The 26692-nt window shown below is 36.0% G+C and overlaps 2 protein-coding genes across 6 annotated transcripts in view; one reads left to right on the top strand and one right to left on the bottom strand.

Moving 5' to 3' along the window:
* LOC128234188 (steroid 17-alpha-hydroxylase/17,20 lyase-like) overlaps positions 1 to 9336 on the top strand; it is a 39626-nt gene extending 30290 nt beyond the window's left edge. For all 4 annotated transcript variants that reach the window (XM_052948253.1, XM_052948254.1, XM_052948252.1 and 1 more), the window contains exons 4-7: positions 1243 to 1366; positions 3854 to 4113; positions 5337 to 5464; positions 8226 to 9336. In XM_052948253.1, coding sequence (XP_052804213.1) covers positions 1243 to 1366; positions 3854 to 4113; positions 5337 to 5464; positions 8226 to 8433 — 720 coding nt within the window. In that variant the 3' untranslated portion in view covers positions 8434 to 9336. The remainder of the gene's footprint in view (positions 1 to 1242; positions 1367 to 3853; positions 4114 to 5336; positions 5465 to 8225) is intronic.
* A 2736-nt stretch (positions 9337 to 12072) lies between these two features.
* Positions 12073 to 26100, bottom strand: LOC128234185 (NFX1-type zinc finger-containing protein 1-like). Of its 2 annotated transcripts, XM_052948247.1 has the most exons (5): positions 25338 to 26100; positions 17047 to 22367; positions 16738 to 16788; positions 15547 to 15609; positions 12073 to 15056 (listed from the first exon to the last, which is right to left on the bottom strand). In XM_052948247.1, the coding sequence occupies exons 1-5, from the start codon at positions 25796 to 25798 to the stop codon at positions 14215 to 14217; spliced, it is 6738 nt and encodes a 2245-aa protein (XP_052804207.1). In that variant the 5' UTR covers positions 25799 to 26100; the 3' UTR covers positions 12073 to 14214. The 2 variants fall into 2 exon arrangements, with proteins under 2 accessions (XP_052804207.1, XP_052804208.1); XM_052948248.1 differs by lacking the exon at positions 15547 to 15609.
* Positions 26101 to 26692: the final 592 nt, after the last annotated feature.

The raw sequence follows: 26692 nt of genomic DNA, 5'->3' as shown, positions 1-26692 counted from the left end.
ACTTTAGTGATGAAGTGGGGAATTAAACCTAAGACCCCGTGGTTGATAGTTAAGTGTGTTACCACTAGACCACGAATCCGCCACTTTCTATTTTAAGAAAGTATCATAGATTGGGACTTTGAAACATGTTGGTGTAATAGAGCAAATCTGTACAAATTTGTTTTGGTCGTTTAAAAGATGCAGATGTCTGTACATACTTCAAAACTCCTCGAACTGCTGGATGGGGTAAAGATAAGGTGTGTATCTTCACTCCGTTTGACAATGTGTATACTTGGGCGCAGATCATAGCCAAGTGAATAAACACTATTTAAAACGCATTATATACTTTGCAAAAATTTCAACTGACGGAAATTTGTTGGAATTTTGTAGAACGATGCAACGTTTATTTTTCGGCCTCGGTTGCATCATTAAAATACAAGAAAAAATAACATCTTCACACTTGTAGAAGTGGGAAATAGCATAGTCTTACTCTTTTAAAAGCTAACAAATAGTTTCATATCTTTTTTGCCAAAAAGGTTATTAGGAAATTAACATTAACATCACTTGCTGGTTTGTTTACATCGGTTATGACCCGTGATGACCCATGTGAGAACCCCTTAGAAGTCACGTGATTCCCCACTCTAGCCACCTGCAAGTATTGCGAATTGTTGAATGCGTTTGTTTGTAGATTATTATGCAGGATAAGCAATGAATTACGAGAGCCCTGATACTCTATCCGGGTATGCTTTATAATGACGCTGTATCCAATAACAAAAGTTTGCTATTTGTAAATGTACTGATATAAAGACGAATTGTTACGCATTATCATTGGGAATATAAAACGCATGATCTTCAATGAGCGACTTTTTTATGTCCTTGACTCAACCTACTGACATTTGATAACAATCTACATTCTAAGCCTGTTTATAATATTTACCATAATTTAGCTAAATAACGCTGAAATTATTCCAAATCCAGTAATAGGTTGCAAAATTTAGCATTTAAAGGAGCGACCAATTAGGCAATTATTAATGACGGTGACGTTGATGATGATGATGATGATGATGATGATGATGATGATGATGATGATTAAGATGATGATGATGACGATAAATGATGATGATGATGATGGTGTTGGTGGTGCTGGTGCTGATGGCTATGGTGGTGATGATGATGGTGGTGGTGGTGATGGTAATAACATGATGATGATGATGATGGTGATGATGATGATGGTAATGATGATGATGATGATATATTTCACAGAGTGACCGCGGCCTGATTGCCATGTTGAGGCGTCTGCAGGCAGACCAGCGACAAGAATCAGAGGGAGAGGCCTGGCTCGAGGACGACTTCATCCTGGGCATTATCATGGACCTCACAGCAGCAGGTACTTATTAATTTCCGGATACATTATAACAGTTTTATAAGCTTTGAGGTTGTAACCGCAGTTAAAAACAGTATCGGCCCAAGAGTGTTACCAATTATGACCCATATTACCATTTTGGTGGGCCATACTACTTGCGTATCTTGGCCTTGATTTGGTGCCATCCTTCCTGAGTATCTTGGCCTTGATTTGGTGCCATCCTTCCTGAGTATTTTGGCTTTGATTTGGGGCCATCCTACCTGAGTATTTTGGCTTTGATTTGGGGCCATCCTACCTGAGTATTTTGGCTTTGATTTGGGGCCAACCTACCTGAGTATATTGGCCTTGAAATGGGACCATTCTACTTGAGCATTTTGGCCTTGAATTGAGGACACCCAACTTGAGTATTTTGGCGTTGATTTGGGGTCATCCTGCTTGAGCAATTTTGGCCTTTATTAAGGGCTATCCTACTTGAGCATTTTGGCCTTGAATTGAGGCCATCCAACTTGAGTATTTTGGCCTTGAATTAGGCCATCCTACGTGAGTATTTTTTCATTGATTAGGGGCAATCCTATTTGAGTATTTTGGGCCACCCTACCTGAGTATTTTGTCCTTTACTTTGGGCCACCCTACCTGAGTATTTTGGGCCACCCTACCTGAGTATTTTGTCCTTTACTTTGGGCCACCCTACCTGAGTATTTTGTCCTTTACTTTGGGCCACCCTACCTGAGTATTTTGTCCTTTATTTTGGGCCATCCTACCTGAGTATTTTGTCCTTGATTTTGGGCCATTCTACGGAAGTATTTTGAGCTTGATTATTTTGACCCCGGACCTGGGGTGGGGCCATGGTTACAATTGATTGGTGCATACATGAACCCTCATTGCATGGTTTATAAAGTTTGTCGTAACCAAAAGTTCCAGTCAATTACCGCATGAGAAAGGACTGTACATGGTGATTGTAAATCATTTTCGTACGTCACAATTTGTTGAATGATGTTAATAATGGACCCATAATGTTTGGAGCAAAATAAATAACTTATTCAATGGAACGAATACCAGCTGTTTGAGTTCTTTTTTGTTTAAATTTCTCTGTGCAACTTTGTATCAATAATTTGAATGCGGATGCTTCATTTCGTCAGATGTTTCTAGTCGTAAAATGAAAAAAAAACCCGGATGTATAGCATGTTTTGCCGTTTAACCGATAACTCAAAGACGAACGTGTATGTGGGTCTGGATGGTGATAATTAATTGACTTGTGCAGGATATAATTATTGAGATAAAACCACATGCAACTGACTGATAGAATATGTATTTTTCTTATCATCCAGGATATATTTACTATCTAATGACACACAGAATCTTTAGATTTTAAAACGTTGCTACAATTATTAAAACGTCATGAACAACAACAAAAACAACGAGTAGAACCTCATCAACAGCAACAAACACGACAACAACACCATCTTCAACAAAAATGAAAACAATAACACCATCAACATCAACCAATACGTTAGCAAGAACATCATTAACAACAATAACAACTTAAAAGACAACCACAACAACATCATAAACAGTAACAAAAACGACAGCAACAGCATCATCAGCAACAACAATAACGACAAAAACAACATTATCAACAACAACAAAAACGTCAACAATAACATCATCAATAACAACAAAAACAACATTATCAACAACAACAAAAACGTCAACAATAACATCATCAACAACAACAAAAACAACATTATCAACAACAACAAAAACGTCAACAATAACATCATCAATAACAACAAAAACAACATTATCAACAACAACAAAAACGTCAACAATAACATCATCAACAACAACAAAAACAACATTATCAACAACAACAAAAACGTCAACAATAACATCATCAATAACAACAAAAACAACATTATCAACAACAACAAAAACGTCAACAATAACATCATCAATAACAACAAAAACAACATTATCAACAACAACAAAAACGTCAACAATAACATCATCAATAACAACAAAAACAACATTATCAACAACAACAAAAACGTCAACAATAACATCATCAATAACAACAAAAACAACATTATCAACAACAACAAAAACGTCAACAATAACATCATCAATAACAACAAAAACAACATTATCAACAACAACAAAAACGTCAACAATAACATCATCAATAACAACAAAAACGACAACAATAACAGCAGCAGCAGCAGCAACAACAACAACAACAACAGCAACAACAGACATAACTTTCAATGTTTTGAATTAGCCTTTTACAGCATAGTTTTTTGTATTGAAACACAGTTTATTTTATCATTGAATGGTTCTGAAATCTATGAAATATTATCAGCTAATCTGAACAGTTAGTTATGTTGACTACAATGCGTGATATTACATAATTAGCTTCATCACTCAAAACCACTTTGATAATGAATACATTTGCAATAAATAGAAAATAATCATAAAGTATGCTGACACGTTTGGTATCTTTTACTTTTTCAGCGATCGTTCCACTTCAGAACACAATATCAGTATTATTTCTAGTCCTCGTGCACCACCCGGAAATACAAGACCGAATTCGTGCAGAATCAGCGTCACTTAACGCTGACGTCACAATAAATGGCGTCACAAACATGCCATACAGCAGCGCGTGTATGCTGGAACTGAAGAGGTTTCACACGCCACTGCCGATATCTGCTCGTCATAGTAACCCGTCCGGCGCTGCAACATTCGAAAAATACAACATACCAAAGAAGACAGAGGTTAGTGAAATGTCTTTTATTTTCAAACATCTGCTGAAATGGTTTTGATAAATCATAAAAGAGAAAATTCACTGATTAATATCAAGGAAAAGTCTGGTCATGTACTTTAATTCTCTGTTAGCTAAATCTTGAATTGAAATCACACAACAACAATAACAACTACAACAACAACAACACTTCTATACTTACGAGTCAGTATCATAGGACACGAGTCTGTGCAACTATAGACAAAAAATCAGTATTGTTAGACATGAGTCAGTACCCTAAGACAGATATCAGTACTTTTTGACACGAGTCAGTACCACAGGACACTATTCAGTACCATTTGACACGAGTCAGTACCACAGGACACTATTCAGTACCATTTGACACGAGTCAGTACCACAGGACACTATTCAGTACCATTTGATACGAGTCAGTACCATTGGACACGAGTCAGTCACCATAAGACGCTAGTCAGTACCATAAATCACGAGTCAGTACCATTACTCACGAGTCGGTACAGTTTCACGCGAGTCAGTTCCATTAGACATGAGTTAGTACCATTAGACACAAGTAAGTACTATGAGACACGAGTCAGTACCCTTAGACATGAGTCAGTACCATTAGACTAACTCAGTACTATGAGACACGAGTCAGTGCTTTTAGACCCGAGTTAGTACCATAAATCACGAGTCAGAATCATTACTCACGAGTCGGTACAATTTAACGCGAGTCAGTACCATTAGTCACGAGTCGGTACAATTTAACACTGGTCAGTACCATTAAAAACTAGTCACTACCATTAGACACGAGTCAGTACCATTAAACACGAGACAGTACGATTTGACACGAGACAGTCCTTAAAGACACGAATCAGGTATGTTAGGTACAGATCGGTTTTACTAGATGCGAGCTTTACTGTTAGCCACGAGTCAGGACTGCATACACGATTCGGTATTATTATATGCGAGCTACTACTACCAGCCTAGATTTAGTATAATATACCATTCAGTAGTGAAGGCAACGAGTAAGATCTAGTAGATACTCGTCAGTGCTATTAGCCACTAATCAGTTAGATACAATTGGATACCATAAAATTCAATCTATATAAGTTAACTGGTGATAAGCCGGTTGCAATGTATTAATGCATGACGGCCCACATATGAGGAGTGGTTGTAAAATTAATCTACATCCACAACGTCTAACTCGTAAATACAACAATTACTGCGTTTCTTTATCAGATTTTCTCGAACTTGTTCGGTATCCACCACGATGAAAGGTTCTGGACAGACCCATGGACGTACAACCCGGAGCGCTTCCTCACAGCTACCGGTCAGCTGGTGCCGTCTGACCACCCCGCAATGACCAAGTAAGGCAATAGAGTATATAACATTGCTTCTATATAGTTAATGTGATTATGTAAGTCAAAAGTGTGGACGAGAGTGGTCCAGTGGTATAGGGATCCGCCTCACACGCAAACGGTTGTGGGTTTGATCCCCAGGGACACTTTCTCGCGGCCTCTTAAAAACCACACATTAAAGTATTGTTTTTTTGAAACCTCAAACAATAACTTATATATTAGGAAAACAGGAAAACCCAGAATCTCAAAATCAGAATGTAAACGAACTTAATCTAAAAGGTAATTGTCTTGCTTGTAGTATAATATTTCGCGAAATTTCAAGCTAGAAACATTGAAGTGTGTCTGTTGTTCAATTTGTTGATCACTTCAAGCATCTTTGTTTAAGGATGCACTCTTACTCCCGAATAAGACTAACCACAATTAATACAGTTGTTTTGATATATCAAAAAGGATGAATAAATGTCAATAACAATGGATCTTATTAAGGATACCGAGTTTAATATGAACGAAAGGTGCAGAAAACACGGTTTTTCTACCTTATGAGTAAATTACAGTAATCACCAATCATTTTATATTATTGCAATTTCAGCATTTAAGAACACGGTTATAATCTTGTTATCTGTAATTAATATTTTCCATAAATGCATTATGTTGTAAGTAGTTAAAGGTTTATCACTCAATATTAATGTTTGTTATACATGTGTATGAATTGATTTTGAATAAGAGTGTCAATTTAACATGTACACTCAGTAATGTTGGATCTTGGTACCAATATATCACTTATATCATCACGCCATCGTCAATAATTATTTTTACTTTGAAAACACTTATATACATATATTTGAACCGCATCGAGCGATTTTAGGCCCTCTGACATAACTATCAAAAATGAATTAATCATTAATAAAAAATGCAGTGGTGACCATTAAACAATCATGTTTTTTTATAGTACATTAGTTTCATCCAAACTTCTTTATCTTAAAAGATTTGAATTTGGTTGATCATTTTCTTGACCATTTCCATATCAACCATATATTTCGCCCCGATTATTTTGACTGTATTAATATTCCGTGTTTACAGCGGCCCAATGGATTAAAATACAAAAATGAATCATCAACTTGTTCTTTATTTATGTTCCATAAAGATTCTGTGTACTGAAAACAGGTAAAAGTATAAGGTACTTGTAATATTGATACGTTAATTTTACACGTCATTTCAATAATGTACTTGCGTAATTAAGTCATGTGCGTGACGTCAGATTTAATATTCAAATTTTGCAGAACATGGTCTCACTCGTTAACATGTATCTCACGCAATATAAGTGATATTATCATGAAATTTTCAGTATTGCTTCCTGAATTGTCATTTAATTCCAATACCCAATTAAATAATAAAAGCAAAAGTATGCGAACCAAAAATGTATTATCATGATGTGTTTCTCACTTATTCACATGCAAATTGATATAGTCATAATTTTTCAATCTAAACGATAATCTGACACATCGTAGGGAAGGCCATTTCCTAACGTTGTAATAACTTATGGCCTATCCCGATTGTATAAAACTAAATAAACAGAAGTTCGGACTTTATTAAGACATACTAGCAGTTGTTTAACTTTAAATTAGCGTTTTCCGTTCTTCATTGTTAAAACATGCCACTTTAAATGTTTAAAGAAATATCATTAAGTGTCAGTTATTGTTTTAGTAAATTTATTTTATCTTACATTTCCGGTAGATGTCAATCTTAAGGTCGGTGTCAAAAGGGATCGGGGTTCAAAATAAAACATTTTCAGTAATATTTAACTTAAGTCGATTTCTTTAAATTTTCAAAGTCAACTTATAGGAAAATACTAGATGCTTTTAACATGACTGTGTGAACGATTCAATGAGGTCAATGGAAGAAAAGTCATTCAGAAAATATTAGTTATTACATATAAATGTTTTTACAAGCAAGTGAGATACTTAAAGTTACACTCTTATTCAAAAACAATACATACACATGTATATCAAGCATGCATTAAGAGTGATACACCTTTAACTACTTACTAAATAATGCATTTATGGAAAATAATAATTACTGATAACAAGATTGTAATCGTGTATTTAATAGCTGAAAAAAAAAATGACTGGTGAATGCTAAAAGATTTACTGTGATCTACTATAGTTTCATAAGGTAGAAATACCATGTTTTCTGCACCTTTCTTTCAAATAAAACTCGGTATCCTTCATACGAACCATTGTTTTCGACATTATCAAATTGGTTTATCAAAACATTTGTATCAATTGTGGTAAATCTTATTTGGGAGTAAGAGTGCATCTTTAAGAAAATGGCTTAGGTGAAGTAAGATGTTTATGAATACCGGCCAATGAAACAATATGACCGACTATTCACACAAATGCTTTCTGTCTGCTGAATTAAACCATGATTTGCTGAAACTGTCTTTATCACATTTGAAACACATTTTCAGCAGAAAGCATCAGGATTAATAAACATGTAATAAAACCTTGCTTTATATTATATGCCATTGATAAACATTGTTTTCCAAGAAAACGCATGACAAATTGGTTTGAAATAGAGAACAAATTTAAGACGCTAGCCGCTAGGCCGCTCTGCCGCCGACTTCACGGCTCTAGGCCGCTAACGTCACTCCGCTCAGTCACGCCGCCAGGCCGCTGACTTCACATACATCTGTTGATAACGTAAATAGATTGCAATGCGTGTATATCCTATATCTTGGCAATTGTGATGACACCATTTCCTATTTTTTCAGCCTGGTTGCCACGGGCGTTGGTCCCAGACGGTGCGTGGGTTCCAAGTTCTCCGAAAATGTACTCCACCTGGTTGCCGCCACCGTTGTTAGTCACTTCCGGTTGACGGCCGGGCAAGACGCTCCACTTCCTGAGTGTGATCCCCGGAAGTTCGTGCCGGGGGTCGTTACAAAAGCGCCAGACTTTCAATGCGTTTTTGAACCAGTGTAGTAAAAGATAATTGAATAATAATGATTTTCTCTAAGATTTGCTTTCGGGGCAGTTTTCGGAAAACGGATAGTCTGGAACTCATCGATACCTCTTTTGTTTTTTCTTACGAAGCTGATAGCTATTTGGAGACATTTTATCATCCGTTTACTCATCCTTCTTATTAAAGAACTAACCTGATGCCGTTTTATCAAAAGGTGCCGCCTTTTCATGAAAACTGTCTCTGTTATGATAACATTTTTTTTTCAAAACTAGTATATATATTATATACTTTACAAATATGTGTATTCATTTGACACTTAAACCTAACATTGATGCTAATATTTAAAGAGAGGATCGTGTACATGCAATTAAATTTACTTTTGCTTTTTTCGAAACTATTTGTTTTAAATTATTTTTCTTACCCTGTTTGGCAGAGACGTTGATATATGATGCTATGGGAATGCTGATATTTATGGACTAAGTGAAATTTTCTATTTGACTTCAGTTTCATCGTTGTAACATGTATATTTATATGTGTATGTCAGGCGCGTAGCTGTACTGTCCGCAAATACGCAGTTGCGTAATGACAATTTAACAGTGTGAAGGGGTTAATATGCTGCCCGTCATCGTTCTGTGTAATCCCAAATTGGCCCTGGCTATGCGCCAGCTGTATGTGCATGTTTATCATAATAGCGTCGCTTGCGTTCTTTAACTCAAATGATTAACAGCTCTATGTCATTGTTGTAAATATCCAATGTCTCTAATAGCTGCCATTTTCACTGTAAAAAATATATTTCTGCCATTTTCATTGTTAGTAATATTTTCGTTAAATAAATTATATGTTGTCGAACTCATTGTCTAAAGTTTCATGATGTTGTATATAGATGTATTTAAGCATGTTTTAATAAAATAAATAAATTTGAATCCTGTAAATTTTCTGCCATGATCTTCGGTAATCGGTTTGGTCTGAGAATTTGATTTCTGAATCAAACTCAATGGGTATATCATAGTTGAGAACAAGTTACTGTGCGTTGTACGACATTTGCATGTTATTGAAAGCGGTAGGTGGTTAAGGTTATCTACCCGCGTCTTCGAGTCGGACCTTTTCGATGCACAATGAAAGCTTCGCAAATCAATGAACAGGGATGGTTGATTCCGCATATCATTATTCTCATTCATCAGATGTTTGATAATGCACTAGTCAATAGTAACCACACCCCCAAAGTATGGGGAATAGCGGGGACTTTGACTTTCGGGCCAGCAAAGCCCGGGTAAGAACTCCGCTCTGCGAAGACGAACTGCTGGTAAAATCACCCCCAAATGCCCCCGCACCCAAGAACCATAGATAAGGTCCATTCCCCGCTATTTATGGCGCAAAGACAAAACCACCGCATTTCCCCGGCACTGCGGGGCCACCTGGTAGGTAAAACACGGCCCATTTCCCCGGTTATCCCCATTATAACCTCGGACCTGGGTTGGTGGGGGGGGGGGGAGGGGCGGGGCTACAATTGGCTAGTGCATAATGATTAATCTAGTTAGCATAGCATCATTACTTTGGTGCACGCGTACAAGAATGCATATCATGTTACAATATTCAGAATTGACTCTTCTTTTCGCAATTATTATTTGAATTATTATTGCCAGGTTTGTCTTTCGCATTTAAAGCTAGTTTTTAATGTACGTAAATATACGTGTCAACATATTTTATTATATCCAGATGTACGTTTAAAAAAATACATGATTCTCAAAGGGAAACTACTCGCATAGACATTAGAAAATCAATAGTTCAAGAGTTACTTTTCCTTCATGGTTGTTTACCATCACTGCCATAAGTTCACTCGTGTGACGCACGACATAAAAGGGTAATATTTACACCTCAACTTCCATTCCCTAAATGAACTGCCTTTCGACAATTGCGTTTATCATCGTTATGAACGAAACTGAACATCTTCGGATATGTTCATATCGCAATTCGTCGCATAATGTTTGATCTTGTTATAGTTTGTATTGTGTCAGTGGGTGCCGTAAATTTTAAATAAACATTTTAGAAAGTGTTAAGTTATGATATGTTAAATGTATTGTTGCCATAAGTGTTTCAATTTTACGTTTAAAAGTGATTTCAATTGGTTGATCTTTTCCCACGTTACCGTAACGTCATTTGATAAAATGTTTCCGGTTACAGTCGGGTCGTTCTATTTACAAAATGGGTAAGAAAGGATTACTGAAAGTGTTTCTTAAATGAAATGAAGTATTTTTTTAAACAATGATTGAATGAAATAATGCACAATTGGTGTAAATATAAGTAATGAATTGCGGAATTGATGTCATTATCGGGGGTATGAACGCAGTTTGGCTGGTCAAAGTAGGCGTGGAGTCCTTTAACCAGCCCAATTGCGTTCATACCCCGATAATAACATCAGCCCCACAATTCATTCCTGAAATAATACATGAAAAGCGGTGTACTTATAACTGGTTTAAATCCAGGAAAGTTGTTTTCGTTCGATGATTGCTTTTAACCGAGAACGTTTAATGTCCGAAGAAGTCTACAAACAGTAACCATCACTTTTATCAGTATCTTTCAATTATTCTATGATAGTCGAAGTAGGAAAATCCTCACAGAGTCGTACATTATACACGTAGTGTTTGAAACCATATAAAGTTTTGATTACTTGGTTAAATTTGCTATTAAATGCAACTGATAAAAATCTGAAAGATGCACTCGTATTCCCAAATAAGATTTACCACAATTAATACAATTGGTTTAATATACTAAAAAGGTGAATAAATGTCGAAAATAATGGTTCTTATGAAGGATACCGTTTTAAATTTAAAAGAAAGGTGTATAAAGCATGGTATTTCTACCTTATGACACGATAGTGGATCGAGGTAAACCTTTTAGCATTCACCAATCACTTAGTATTTTTGCGTTTTTCGCTATTAAAAACACGGTAACAATCTTGTTATCAGTGATTAATATTTTCATAAATGTATTATTTAGTAAAAAGTTAAAGGTTGATCACTTAAACCATGTGTTTGTTATACATGTTTATATATTGATTTTGAATAAGAGTGTCACTTTAAATATGTTTCAAACTACAAACTTTTTACGGGGCGGGCAATCGGATCCTCTTCATTGTAATGCCAACATCACTTACATTAACGTCCCCAAATGTCTTTTAATGATGAGGCATTTAGTTTCTAGTGCAATCAATAAAGTCAAGGATAGCTAAAGTATAGAACAGTCCTATTTGGCCCATCTTCTGTTCTTTTTTATTAACACCCTTTAAATACACAACGGTCCGAGTGTTCAGAACTTTGTTAAAGTTAACTAAGTTTTTTTATGTCATCGTTATTAACTTTCAAATCAGTATTGCTCTGTAAGTTTCACTGATACAATTATGATTTGCAGTATTCCATACAAGAGGTGAGGAAACTGTGTCAGCTGTACTTCTTTTTTTGTCAAATATATGAGCATATCATCAAATATTCATCTTAACTTAATCTTAAGTTAACAACAATGTTGTTAATCCCATTGTTAACGTTCTGAACAATCGAGCCAATCTGTTTGTCTAACGATAGTTGTTCCTTGATCGACAATACATTTACTCGGATTACAGAAAAAACATCGTCCAAATAGAAGTTAGTCCTGTATTTATTTAAACATGAATATTAGTAACAAAATTTCATAGTGTTGATGAGTGTGATATATGTTTCTATGGCTGTTCCACAAACATTACATAACAGTTTAATATGGACTTTTAAGCAAAAAAAGCAGCATAACAAAGTTGCATGTTTTATTTTGAAATAAAGCATTCAAATATTAGCAAAATGTTTTTCTCAGACAGAACTACTCACATTCAAAGAACATTGATACTAATTCACTGTAATAATAATAAGCGTAAAATTAATACAATAGCTCAACTCAATATGTAACCCAATCTCATTAAAATCAGATCCCCAATACACGCTTCACGACGTTACGCTATGTAACATAACGTAATGAAATGAAGTGAACGTCACGATATGATTTTAATGAGATTGTATGTAACCATTATTTCATGATACTAATACGTCACACTGATCAACAATCATTTAAAACAAATTAAATACTATATACATTTTACAAATAGAACCAAGAAACGTTTGGTTTCACCAAGAAACGGTTTAGTTTTCGACAGTAAGCGCTTCTATATGTCTATCAGATCTGTCTGGCAAGGTTATTGGAATGGAATCTCACGGAATTTATCTACAATTCTGGGAGGAGGTTTTAGCATTAAATCAATACGATTTAAAATGAATCAGCTGATTGGAAACAGCCACTGGAAATTCGATATCAATTCAAGGTACCCGGTGTACAAATGGTATATTTTTCGTTTTCGTATTTGGCCGTTACGTTAGATTATGATGTCCAGATGGTCAAATTAATTTGTGTATTCTTTTTTTTGATATAGCAGTTTACATTTTTAATGTTTGTATTTATTTCAAGCGATGACCTGTTTTTAATATTTCAGGCCAAAAAATTGTGATAATTAATGACACCGAAGTAACATGAGGTCGGCAGGTATTCAAAGTCTCGTAACTATACAGCGGATACCCCTAAAAGCTGCACTCTCACAGATGGAACGTTTTGACAACTTGTTTTTGGTAATGGAACGAGCCAATTTTTGCGAAAATCCATGGAAACCAGTCATATAAGACTGCTGACAAGAGTAGATCGCAGATATTTTTATATTTAAGTTTAAACATTGATGTATTATGCATTTTTCTTAAATCGTTAGTAACGGTTTAAGCCATAAAACATTAATTTTCGAGCGGAAATATGAAAATCTACGATCTGACCTTTTGTCAGCAGTCTTATATCATTGGTTTGCAGATATATATACGCAAACATTTGCTCACCCAAGACCAAAAAAACTTGTAAAAATGGTAAATATGTGAGAGTGCAGCTTTAAAAGCATTTGTCATATCATCTAGCACCGTAAAATTCTAAACAATACTTTCTTCAATCTGTATAGCAGAATTTCATTTTCAACTATTTTGCTTTTGTATCGAAATAGCGTTATCAAAATATAGAAATTAGCGATCATATTAATACAATTAGAATACATTAAAGACATATCTTGAGTCACAAACATCATTTTGCTTAAAAAATCAAAAATAGAACATGAATAACACACTACAATGTATATTCATTTATAATTTTATAACAAACACGAGTAGTTACTACTATATTTGTAAAAACCGGCAAATATGATAATGGAATTAAAATACGCCCAAATATCTTGCAAAAAAACCCTGACGATTTATCAATAGCGAATTATTTATGAAAACCTTAGAAATGATCGTTCAAGCTAAGATATTGTTAATAATCAATCAAACCGGACCGATAACTGGTCAACAGAAATCTCTGATAAAAACAAGTTGTAAAGTGTCGATAACCAAGAACAGTACACAAACATAAATATCATTAGAAATCGTTAAGGACAAAGAGTTCTTGTTTATACTCTTAGATATATAGAATCTAACCTATTATTAGATTTTACGGAGGATAAATCACTGCAAAAATCAGCATATGGCAAAAAAAAAACCGCTCAAGTTCTCTTGTCGAGTAGTTTTGGTTACATCTGCTATTACAAACTGACGTTTAACGTCGTTAGTATATTCATGATTAAGTACTTTAAGCGTGTACGTGCATTATTTGTCAGTAAGGGTTTGTTTCTGTACTCAACGATAAAAATAATATTGTCATTTAAACATCCACAAGTCTAGTCGGCAAACTATAAACTAGCAATTGGATGACCTTCATTGCGTTTCTTCGCATTCAAGATCAGAATAATCAGTAATAGGTCTTCTTGAATCTGTATACACTGCCGTTCGCCCGCCTGAAGTAATTCCTCTCCTCACTTGTCGACGGTCTTCCAACTCTACGTTGTCGTGATTATTATCAGTTCGTTCTTGGGCGCTTAGATAAGCATTAACTGGTATACTCAAATCATCCACTGTGATACTACGAGTTTCACCCGAGGCCTTTAATCTGTTTAATGTCTCCCGTAAATCTCCTTTCCTTTTCCTTTTCCTGTTCCTTTCCTCGTTAGAGCCTGGCGAATGGGATGAGTTTTGGCCGGAATGTGTCGAACCATTGCCGGATGTGGACGATCTCCCTGTGAGTTTATCACGAAGATCGCCAGTCGTTGACCGGTTTTCACTAGTGTCCGCGTTATTTGAATGTTGCGTTCTCGATGATGCTTTGCTTTCAAAACGCATTGTGCTTTGTGATTCTCGGCGTTCATGACCCCTTTCAGAATGTCGAGGGCTTTCAGGATGATGTTTTCCATTGGAACTCGTTCCTTGTCTTTGATACGAACTGTTTCTGTTTTCTCTTTTTGGACGCTTAGAGTTCGAATCTTGGTTATGGTAACTGGAATCGTTTTCTAAAGCACGTTTTCTCCCATTGCATTTACTGTCTATATTATAACCTGAAGCACCATGTAAAGTTCGGTCATTGTGGGTCGATTGATGCCTTGGTATTTGGGAGTTTCCCGTTCTGTTCGTTGCTGCAGTTCGCTTCGAGTCTCGAGTACTTCTTCCCTCTCTGGATGAGGCTTCTGGCTGTCTATTCGTATTAGGTATCACCAATTTCGATCCTGATAAAATATACATTTGGTACATGATAAATTTAGTCTATCCTATGTTTGTTTCACATCAGCGGCCGTTTTTATTAAATAATGCTTAAATCATAATTTTATTTTACAGAACAAAATAGATAAGCCCTCATATATAGAAAATAAGTGTTTGTTTGACCGTAATATCGTTATATAGTTCACCTAATGAACACTTAAAAATAGAACTACCGGAAGCGTGACTACTAGGAAAATATCGTATCCTGTGGTCATGCATATAATTTTGTTTACTGAAATTTCCAACACAAACTTTTAAAACCATATACACATGAGCGAGATAACGTTGTATACTGTGGCAATATGTAGAAAGTAAAAAAAACCTATTATTTCATCTCATAAGGGGTTAAAGACGTAAATGTATTTTTGACTTCGGCTCATATGAATTATCAATACAACATTATTATTTTAGTATCGGAACAGAAGTTATAATTAAAACAACGAGATTTTTGCAAACCTGAACTTTTCTTTTGGGTAATATCTGTCCTCACCGGCGGCCGTTTTTGTCTGTTTTCAAGGACTGCAATACATCAAAACCCGAACACGTTAATTTGTGTAGCTAGATGATTATAGTTTAATTCCACACAACATTATGGAGTTTAGAACGTCCACATTCTTTCAGAATATACTGATATGTTACATACTGTGAAATTGGTTTCCGTATAGGTTCTTAACTGATGGTTAGTAAATACAAAATGTTAAAACATTTTATACCTTTACTTCATAGAGGATAAGAGTTTATTTCAGTGTAAGACACTATATTTTGGCTTTGCTTTGTTAAATAATTTACTTTGGTGTTCACAAGGGGAAGAATATTTCTGTATGACACTGCAATATACATGTTTTCTCATCTACTTCATGATTTAAATTCATTCATATAGCATTTGAGCCGCATGACAATATTTTGGGGCTCGGACAAACATGAACTGTGTTTTTCAGTTACATGCCATTCGATAAAGCAATACTGTGTTTACAAGTCAGATGTGTATCCTGAACAAAAGTATATTATTGCAAAAACACGCAAAATTGACATATTTGTTTTCCAAATAGCTTATAGTTATAATCTTTCTGAAACATATATGAAGAAAAACATGATGATTCAGTTTAATAAGCAGTCGAGCCGTATGAAACAGACACTATAAATGCAGTCGAAATAAGTCGGGACGAAATCCGTGCTTGCTATAGAAACATGAGTGAAGTTATTCTCATAAATCGTCAAAAAATGATGAGGGAAAGAGAAATATTTTGAAGAAGGACGTTTGGAAAAAAATGAAACATACTGAAAAATTCATTAGATTTGGCATTTTTAAATAATTATTATGTCATTTGTAATATAAGCCCAAATTGTAACAATGTGACTCAGTTAATTTATGTTGAATCTAACAATCGCGCAACGATTTAACCAAGTGATGTTCATGACGAAATTGGCTTCATTGATTGTTCTTTCAGAAGAGAAACGGTTTATAAAAGGAAAAATAGTAATATCATTCTTCGTTAAAGTCACTTTTTCAAAGGTTAGTTTATCAGGATAGGATCCACCTCTATATTTCAGTTAAACATAAAAAGCATAAACTATCCCTTAACACCCTTTAGAAATGGTACACAGAGAACAGCAAATACAATTGCACTCACTAATACATGAACTTACTTGTTTTAAAGGATATACCCTTAACTTTAACCGCCTCTTCTCGAGACTCATCTGAAATCACAGATGAAAATGATTATTAAAGTCTTTTAGCTATTGACTGATGGTTATTCCACTCTATCTATTTCCCATATAGCTCATATCGATATGCACTTTCTACTCCAGTAACTCTTACTCTACTTCATTTGTTGCCAAAAGCTCACATATGTAATCATGAAGTTATATTGAAGTGGAATTTCCTATAAAACACGATCAGTTAAGGTAAATCTGTTGGAAAACTAAGATGAAACTCTTAGAAGCTACAATACTCACTGATCTTAAAATGGATTCCTCCGTCCCATTTCAAAAGTGTTAATAGACGCACGTCATTGTCCAATCGAGTACATTCATTAATCAATACGTCCTTCAACGTTTGAACAGCTTCATCAGTATTGTCAAATTCGATCGGCTTCCATTCAAAGCGTAGTCTCATAAGCTTCGCTTTGTCAACATTTTGTGGAAATTCTCCATCGACGTAAGTATGAAATGCATCTTGTAACTCATCGGTGTAAGGACCTGGTACGTCCAAAATATCAGTGGCTACGGTAAGTTTATCTTGCAAGTCAGGGAGGTTGGATCTGTCGACCTCATTTACGATGGTTACCAATGCATCAGCATGCAGAAATCGTTGAGTTTCCCTTTCCAATTCTTGATACAGAGCTTGTGTGAGTGGATGACCATCTATATGTTTCTGAAGCAGCGGTAAAGTGTCTACATCACAATTTGTTTCCAGACACTTCTTTAATCTATTTTTGTTTATGTTGGTAATGTCCTTTATCCTTTGCATATTTAAAGGTAAAGAGCTCTTTGTATCCCCTATATGTTCAAATAAAATTTCGTCGCATGAAGTACGAGACGTTTGATTTGTTTTGGTTTTATCAAAGGCTTTCCATTGTGCATTAACAATCTTTTCATATCGATTTGCATTTGTTGTTTGAACTGGCTTAGAGCACACGGGGCACGCCTTGAACCATGAGTCATCTATGGTATCCATATAATTATCCATTTCCTTTGACCTAACGATATCACCGCAGTCATGTAACTGAACAAATCTATGAGCAAAGTCTTCTTCCTGGAAAACATCTTTGTCACAAACAAAGCAAATGTCCGGACATGGGTCACCACATAGCCCAGTACAGTCATGCCCACATTTAGCCAGTATTTTCTCACAAATGTCATTGCATCTTTCTCTGTCACAATTTTCACCACATCTTTTAGTACATTTCAAATGTTTACAGCCCCAGTCACAGTCATGTTCACACGCCTTGCAGCTTTCACAACATCGAAGTTTACAATCAGTGTGTCGACACTTTTTAGCACAGTTTATCTGGCATAACATCAATGAGCTGAATGAGTTACATGTTGCTCTTTTAGTGTGAAAACATAACAGTTCAACATTGCATTCTTGGTCACACATCATATGCCATCTTCCTTTATCACAGCGTTTGCAATCTCCTTGGCATTGATGTCCGCATGCTAGTTTGTACGAACACCTTTCTTTGCATAACGAAGTGTGACCTTTTGCACATGTTGACACTGAACCATATGTCGCTATGCGTGCTAGCTTATCAGTAGTTACACAAGTGTTTTTGCAAAAATGACCACAGTCGAGCTTTAGGTCGCAAATCTTTTGACATGAGTCGGTACTTTCTAGTTGATGGCATTGTCGTTCAGCAAGATGACTGCATGTATCCCTTTTGTATGTTACCTTGCTGGTACAAGGCTCGCATGGATCCGAACATTTTTTCAAACAAATGTGACCACAACTCAGTTTCTTCTCGCAGGGAAAGTTACAGGTGTCACTTTTACTAGAAAGAAAGCATTGAACCTCGTTTATATGCTGACATTTTTCGTTCAAAACTTGTATTCGTTCTACACATGGACTACAACTTTCATAGCATTTCTTTGCACATGTATGGCCGCATGGTTGCAATTGCCTTGTGCACATTGCAGTGCATTTGTACTCACCATCGTCTTTATAACAGGGTAAAGTCAACTTGTGTCCACATTCTAAAGTTTTCACTACAGTTTCCATACAAGGTGGACACCTTTCGTTGCATTCTAATCTGCACGAGTGTCCGTTTATACATTGTCGTTGGCAACGCTGGCGGCAAACTATTCCGTTATGTTTCCTGTCATAGGAATGACAATGTTTCGGACAGACATGTCCACAACTCATTTCAAATGTACACTTCTCATAGCATCCACCGTCTGGACATTGCATGAAGTCTTCAACATTTTCTACATAAACTTTTCGTTCGGGATGGTTCTGACAAACCAACGTTATGTTCGTATTTACCGCGTTCATTTTACACATTTTCACAATAATGCTTTGCCATTTGGACTGACCACTGCAGAGAGTGCGTTTGTTGCCTATGATGAAAAGACCTTTCTTTGCTCGGGACATTGACACGCATATTCTATTAAGATGTCCGACAAATCCTTTCTTTCCAATGTCGTTACTTCTTACCAATGACAATAGAATAATATCGTTTTCTTCTCCTTGGTAATTATCTACATTATCTACTCTTATCAAAGAACGGCGATTAAGCCTCTCTTGCAGTAAGTGTTTGATTTTAAACATTTGCCCATTATACATTGACAGAATTGTAATCTGAGAGTCTTCGTAACCTTGAAGAAGTAGGTAATGACAAAGCTCAACCAGAAACATAGCTTCAAACATATTAATATGACTTCTTGTATGGGCATCTTGCTCTTCGTAGTTCCTATGGTCAAGAAAGAACATGTTGCCCTCTACACCCTTGATTGGATCGTAGCACAGTACGCATGAATCATCAATGAGACCTGGATACAAATCTTTGATTCTCATAATGTCGGCAATTTCAGGTCTCATTCTGTGCTGGCTTCGCAATTCGTCGTACGGAAAATTGTTTTTTACCATTCTTTCAAAGAGCGATATATCCAACTTGTATTCCCGAGCAAGTCTGAACACAGCAGGATTTGGTCGCAGTTGTTTGTGGTCACCTATAAGTATAAGGTGTTGGCAAGAGGGGGTTAAACTGCTGAATAAATGAGACTCAAACACTTCTGCTGCTTCTTCGGCAATAACTATTTTTGGACCAATTTCCTTGATAAGATTCCAATTTTTAGCGGCTCCTGTTGTCGTCACCCCTATCACGTCAGCGGATTCCAAAATGTGTTTGTCCACCAGCATGCAAATTTCGCTAACCCTCTTGACTTGGTCTTCAAATTCCTCTGCGATGTTGAATATTTCGTTCTCAAATTGTTTACAGTAATCATTCACCCATCCTCTATATAACTTCCAACGTTCTGCAAGAGAAAAAGATGGATCAAATATATCAGGATAACCTGATTCACTGGCAGCATTACCTCCCCGAAAGTGTCTGCAGTATTTTAACCTAAGTTCTGGATGCGTGTCAAGCTCCGAAATGTGCAATGCAATTTTATCTGTAAGAGCATATTCTACGAGACCCATTTGGTTAAACACATCTGTTTTAATTGTGTCCCTGATTATGTTTCGAACACATTCTGGCAACATACGTTTACCAACATCTTCCCTAACGGAAGACAGGAACACCCGGCTTAAATCAGAAGAACCATCTGAAAGCCACCACAGCAATGCAGGGTATCCATAGTGATAGGAGATCTGTTCGAAGCAGGTATAATCAGTTGAACTTATTTGTTTCTTCAGAACGTTGTGGTGCACGATGCTTTCTTTGATAAGCTTACTTTTTAGCATATTTTCACACAAGTTCATCCTTATGTTATTTTTGTCATTGCGTGCCTCTCTTTTAGTTTGAAATAAGTCATCAGGTAAGTTTGGCCGCATTTTTCTCTTCTTTGCTAACGTAATGTTTTGTATTTGTTCATCTTTACTTCTTCCGCCAATCCTTACAACATTTGATGTAGGGTTTTGAGCAATGATTTCACGCATAAACTGGTCTAATGCATGGTTGGTATAGCATACAACCATTATCGTTTTGTCGTTATTGTTATCAAGTAGAACTTCAGCAATTTTTAGTCCGACATATGTTTTTCCACATCCCGGTGGTCCTTGGATTATTGACAATTCCTTTGTTAAGGCATTTGTAAAAGCTCTCCCCTGATCTACATCCATGTCAAGATCAGATGCGGAAGGAAACGTTTGGGAAAAGACGTCAACGTTGGCATTAAACGCCGTCAGTGTGCTAGCATTGCCACAAAACATTGCTTTCCTTTCAGTTGACGAGTCACTTAGGGACAAATCTTTGAACCATATTGCTTGCTTTGAATGTCTTTTATCTTCTCTACCAGATTCGTTTGATGAGACGTATTTGATGTCTGCATCTTTCACGTTTGTTAATTTCTCGCAAGATTCGGAACCAGCTGAAGAGGTAGGTGACTCACAATTCGTTTCATTGCGGAATTGAACACTATTTTCTTCAAAACTGTGTTCCTCATCAGCTGTAGCCAATCGCAGTTTATATTTTGCGTTCGATGGGATATACTTTGGAGGAGAAATTTCAGGTGCGTTGTATACAATGTAATCTCCTAGTGGAATCGTAATATTCTCCTTTGCGTAGTCCTGAAGCACGCTTAAAACGTGTCTGTAGCTTTCAAAATACCCACTGGCTGGCTCCATCATAGTCAGAGGATTCTTTGACAACGCATATATATCAGCGCTTTGAGTGAATTCAAATTTCACTTGAATTTCACCTTTACCTTTATTCTCACTGTCAAACACAGTTGCAAAGTGATATGTCAGAAAATTGTCCGCGGACAAGGCAACTAAGGAACCATATTTTAAGCGAACTCTTTTTGCTCTCGAACGGCTGGTGTCAAAGACAAGTTCATAACCAATGCCATTTGCTAAACAGGGAGCGATAATTTTAACATTGTAGTAGATGAAAGCATCATCAAGTCTCTGAGGTCTAGTGTTTCCTCCTATTTTCCTCATCTCTAAAATTCCATTTCTCAGAGGAATAAAACAATCAGCACGCATCAGTTTGAAGTGCGTTTCCAGGTATTCAAATTCATTTGTGTATGAGCTTGTTATCTTGTTTTTACATAAACCCTCAAAAGGGTCATTTTCAATATCACACGTTGTTGGGAATATTTTCATTTGACTGAAATCGTCCGTTATGTCACCAGCTATAAACTTTGATAAATACAGTTTAATTTCATCAACTTTATGTAATAACTCTAAGACGGCAATTTGTTGTTCATTTTGATTCAATTCCGCAATAAAAGTGTTTGTTTGTTGCATCTGCCGATCTATATATTGTTTATTTGAAGGCGTAATTTTACTTATACGACGTAACAAAACGTGTACATAGTAAATCATCTTTGCTTTGTTGGGTAACGTGCAAGACTCTGTTTGCATAAGCGTTCTGATCAAATCCTCTTCCTCAACTATTTTAACAAGTTTCTTTGCCAAAGCCGGTACAGTTGTGGACATCAACCCTTTTGCCACAATATAAAGAAGATCTTTGGCAATATCTGAGCTTATCTGCGCAAATTCCATGTATTTACGGATGATGTCGCTATTGCGTAGGGCGATTATTATATCAGGACTGTCTTTCTTTTTAAGCCCTATTAATATTTCTTTTATTGTGTCCACGTTCTCAGGCAATCTAAAGAAATTGAAAGAAGCAAATATGTCCATAGTCAATATCAACGTGTTTAAAAGTATACCGATTGAGAAGCCGTTTCCGACGAAAAGCAGTTTCCGACCAGTTGCTTTTGCGCGCACTTTCTTAAGTTCATTATAAAGAAGGTACTTCAATTCAAGTCTGTGGTTTCTAGGCAATTGAAAGCTAGAGTTCATACCGAGACACGTATTTATTTATTTATTTGTTGATTTATTTATTTATTTATTTATTTATTTATTTATTTATTTATTTATTTATTTATATACTGATTTATTTATTTATTCATTTTTTTTTTTTTTTTTTTTTTTTTTTTTTCATGTAACATGTTATTACAATATAAAAGTTTTATTTTTTTTTAAATTCTGCAAACTTGCCTCAAACACATACTCATTAAACCAATTGTATCATTAAATTATTATTATTTATTTCAGTATTAAGCCATAATGCCTAACCATTGCTTTACGACTATGTACAGATTCCAGAACTCTAAAAAAAAAAACAGGACCTTCAGAGAAGCTGCACAGGCTTTCATCAACTTCGCTTTGTACTCTGCAGCCCAAGACTTACTTTTGTCTAGAAAAATAGCCAGTTGTTTTATTCCGGACGTTGACAAGAGATCAGGTAGCCTCAATGCCTTCGATATATGATTGCTAATGTGTTATAAAACACACGGTTTAAATTCCATTTAATGACTCTCCCGTCAACTTTACATCCCTCTCACAAATGAATTTATGATGTTTTAGTAAAAGGAGATATACGTTCCCATAACGCACACCTGATATATACTTTAGTGAAGTCCTGTCTTTACAATCTGGAGCAGAACACCAAGAAATCAGTTTTGAACCGCAATGAAAGACCGCCTTGTGACAATCATGTTCAATAGCAAGGTCAAGGACGACTTCTTCCTGATTTGGACTGCACAGCTTGTAAAACATGGTGTGACTACAAAGCCAGTTCATGTTTAGTATGTAGAACGCAAAGAATGAATACCGCGCCAAGTTATTGAACAAATATAAAAAATGTTTACCATAATCTTACTCTATTGTGCAGATATTCAATTGCGTTGGGACAGCGTGGTGTGGAAATAAAGAAAGCAGAATTTAGTAATTGCTCCACGTACGGGACCAGTCAAGCGGATGTCGTGCCCTGACGACCGACCACCTGACGGCCCTTCTCTGCGTGTTTTCAGATGGAAATACTACACCACCCAGTATCCTTAACAATGAAAGTTTACCACACTGCGCTTACAGAGTGGGAGTACCGGGTACGTACATATAGCAGGAAACACATGTAAAGCATAATGAAAAATATGTTTCACTTGGCCTTCTTCAGTCTGGCTACATTCCTTTGCATTTTTTGTTTTACATGATCGTTGTTGTTTTATCCCGCAGAGCAGTAAGAAACGCTCCGTTGTTCTCCTCGTGGACAACCATGACTCGCACATCAGCATACCGCTGAAAGAAGCAGTACGGCCAAACGGCATTGTTCTTGTCGGGCTTTGAAGCAACACCATACACCTTCTACTGCCTCTTAAAGATCACAGCATTGGTTTATTAAAGCAAAAGGTAAATCGACATGCTGTGTGTACTAATGGTATTGCTACGCCGTTACATAACATTTCAAACAGTGTTTAATGCATAACAGTTATTATGTAAATTGAAATTTTAAAGTATTTAAAATAACTATAATTGAAAGTTTATCTACCAAAACCCGAGTCCACTCTTCAAATAATGTATCAGAGCAGCAGGATTGTTTTTTTTGTTTTTAATTCAGCAACCATTCATGCTTTTTTCAGGTTTCTAAGATATGCAGTAACCTTGGATTCCTGAAATCAAGTTCGGCCATATCGAAAGCGAAACTGCAACCGTCATCATTTTCCACACCCTTGACCGGAAATCCTCTTCTAACATATGGGAGGTTTTCAAGCAATCGGGTATCTTCGCAGTGGACTGGAATAGATAACAGTTGCCGAGCTGATCCATCAAACATAGACGTATCTCTGCTTCTGGAAACAGAACCCATCGCTGTCACGCCTGTGGAAGCTGCATCGGGAAGAAACCTCACATGAAGAGAGGGCTGGTACCAATATCTCTTTGACAGGTAAGTGCCGCCGCACATAAAGAAACCAAGCGCCAAGATTTTTGCGACCAGAAAATTAAGATATAAATATGTTAGAGTCGTTAAGGGTAATTTTGTGATGGTATTGTTGATAGTCATAGAAACATAATACTTATTATATTACATTAATTATAATAAAGTTTTAAATAATTCAAATTTAAGGTTTTATTTAATAATGGAGTCCATATTTCTCTAGGCAAAGGAAATATATAAATAAGATTACTTTAAAGATACTTTGATTCGTAAATTATAGGGTTTAAAATTTTGGTAAATGTTTAATATTAAATTATATTTTCTTATTATAGACTAATATTTAGTAAATTTATAAACACACACGATAAGAACCTTTGAACCGCCGCAAAATCAATTGGTCCGAAACTACCTCTCATTACCAGCAAATTAATCGTGTAAGCACCCTCTTGGCGCCCCTATAATATACACTATGTGTGACGTCACGCATATTTAAATTATCTTAAATGTGAACATATTTAGTATGGATTGAAACACGTATGAATAATAATAATATTTCAATAAAACCTGTAAAAAAGATGGAACCTGTATCTCAACCATCATAAATATAAAGAGTTGATAAGCTCTTCATAGAAAAAATACCAGGCCTAATGTTTGTAAGTTGATTGATTGAAGTATAAAAGTTTGATAACTTCTACATTATTTGATTTATGAAATGTGATTGACCTCATGGCGTTATAGACTGACAGTTTCTAAACGAAGCTATGTCTAGTATATTGCACTAACCTTTCTACACTCAATATCTTACCAGTTGCTACAAGTCATAAGTAACATAACTAACGATGCGTTTTAATTCAGTCGTACCTGTCAGTTGCTCGATTTCTACTAAGAGGACTTCTCGATCGGAAACCTCTCCGATTCCATGGACGACCCCCTCTGTGGACGCGTCCTCCTCGCCACTTCTCGAAACGACTTCGCCCTTCGAAAAAGCTGTCATTTTGGTATCTCCAAGCGTCACGTTCGAAAGGTTCATGATGTTCAGGAGGCGGTGAAAGTCTTGTTAACAGATTCTTCGGCTTACAGTTGATATGTAACTGCCGCCCCTCAAATATTTCATCTTCAGCATCGATATTTTCTCCATGTCCCATTAATATGTTTTCATCCCGAGTGCCCATTCTACCTGGGCGCCTGTCTTGATGACCACGGTCATCCGCTTGCGATCTGTTATCTGTTGCTGCACTGCCATCAGTAGATGTTCCTATGCCACTGCGAGGGTTAATTATGCCAGTTCGACTGTATATAGCCCGTTGATTAGACGATGACATTACGCCCTTATCAACGTTGCGGGTCTTTTGACCTTGAAACACTGATATTCTGAGAGTATGAAAGTATCCTCTTGCATATTAACGTCCGGTTTTTTTTCAGTACAGCACTTTTGTCATTATAATTTAAACTGAAGTATGTTTTTGTAAGCCATTCTCTATTCGTTATTAATTTCAGAAGGAAGACAATGTACGAATGCTATCTAGAACATGCACAATGTGAATACTCTGATAAAGTTCTATTTATATTTTCTGAAAATGACAACCTGTAAATTTTCTAAAATCAAGTTTCTATTTGATTTGAGTGTTGGCATACTGCGTTATCGGTTTTGAAAGCAATCCTTTTTTCAATCGATTACTTATCATATATAAACTATTCAATCTTCCAACGTTAAATGAGGCAATGCAAGACTCGACAAGTTTCATTAATGCAATTTAGCATTATTCAAAATTGCCGAAGCATGATATTGACGGTATATTTGTATGAATTGAACATTCAATTAGTTCTTTTATCAGCTTGGGGAAGACGACAAAATGCATTCCATGCAATGTAATTTATAGCTTAATATAGCTTAATATTTATGGAACGAACAAGATATATGTCTGCATACAAGAAAATCATATCAAACAAGGGACAAATATACGTTGTCAAAAAACTTGCAGTGAAATTTACAGAAGAAAGAAAGTAACTATTGTAACGGCAGGAAGGGACTTAATTCAGCCTTAAATCAACCTTTCCAGCAACGACAGTTTCGGCTTTTAAAGAGTCATACAAACAATATCAATTATATCGGGGCATATTAACTTGTTTAAGATAACATCTCCTGAGGGGAATAAGCTTTACAGAGTCACACTAACCAATTGATATGTTATTAACTTGTTAGACAGTCGCGCTAT

Source organism: Mya arenaria, chromosome 5 (assembly GCF_026914265.1).
Source record: "Mya arenaria isolate MELC-2E11 chromosome 5, ASM2691426v1".
In the NCBI taxonomy this organism is placed as follows: Eukaryota; Metazoa; Mollusca; class Bivalvia; order Myida; family Myidae; genus Mya; species Mya arenaria.
Note: the sequence above shows the minus strand (reverse complement) of the source record. Positions and strands in the feature narration are given on the sequence as shown.

What these genes read in the sequence shown, in the direction of transcription:
- LOC128234185 (XM_052948247.1), bottom strand. Translation starts at nt 25,798, where the DNA reads ATGTCATCGTCTAATCAACGGGCTATATACAGTCGAACTGGCATAATT. An exon ending in AGAAATCGAGCAACTGACAG is followed by an intron (nt 22,368 to 25,337) that starts GTACGACTGAAT and finishes CAATTTCTTTAG; the next exon opens with ATTGCCTGAGAACGTGGACA. An exon ending in AGGAATCCATTTTAAGATCA is followed by an intron (nt 16,789 to 17,046) that starts GTGAGTATTGTA and finishes CTGTGATTTCAG; the next exon opens with ATGAGTCTCGAGAAGAGGCG.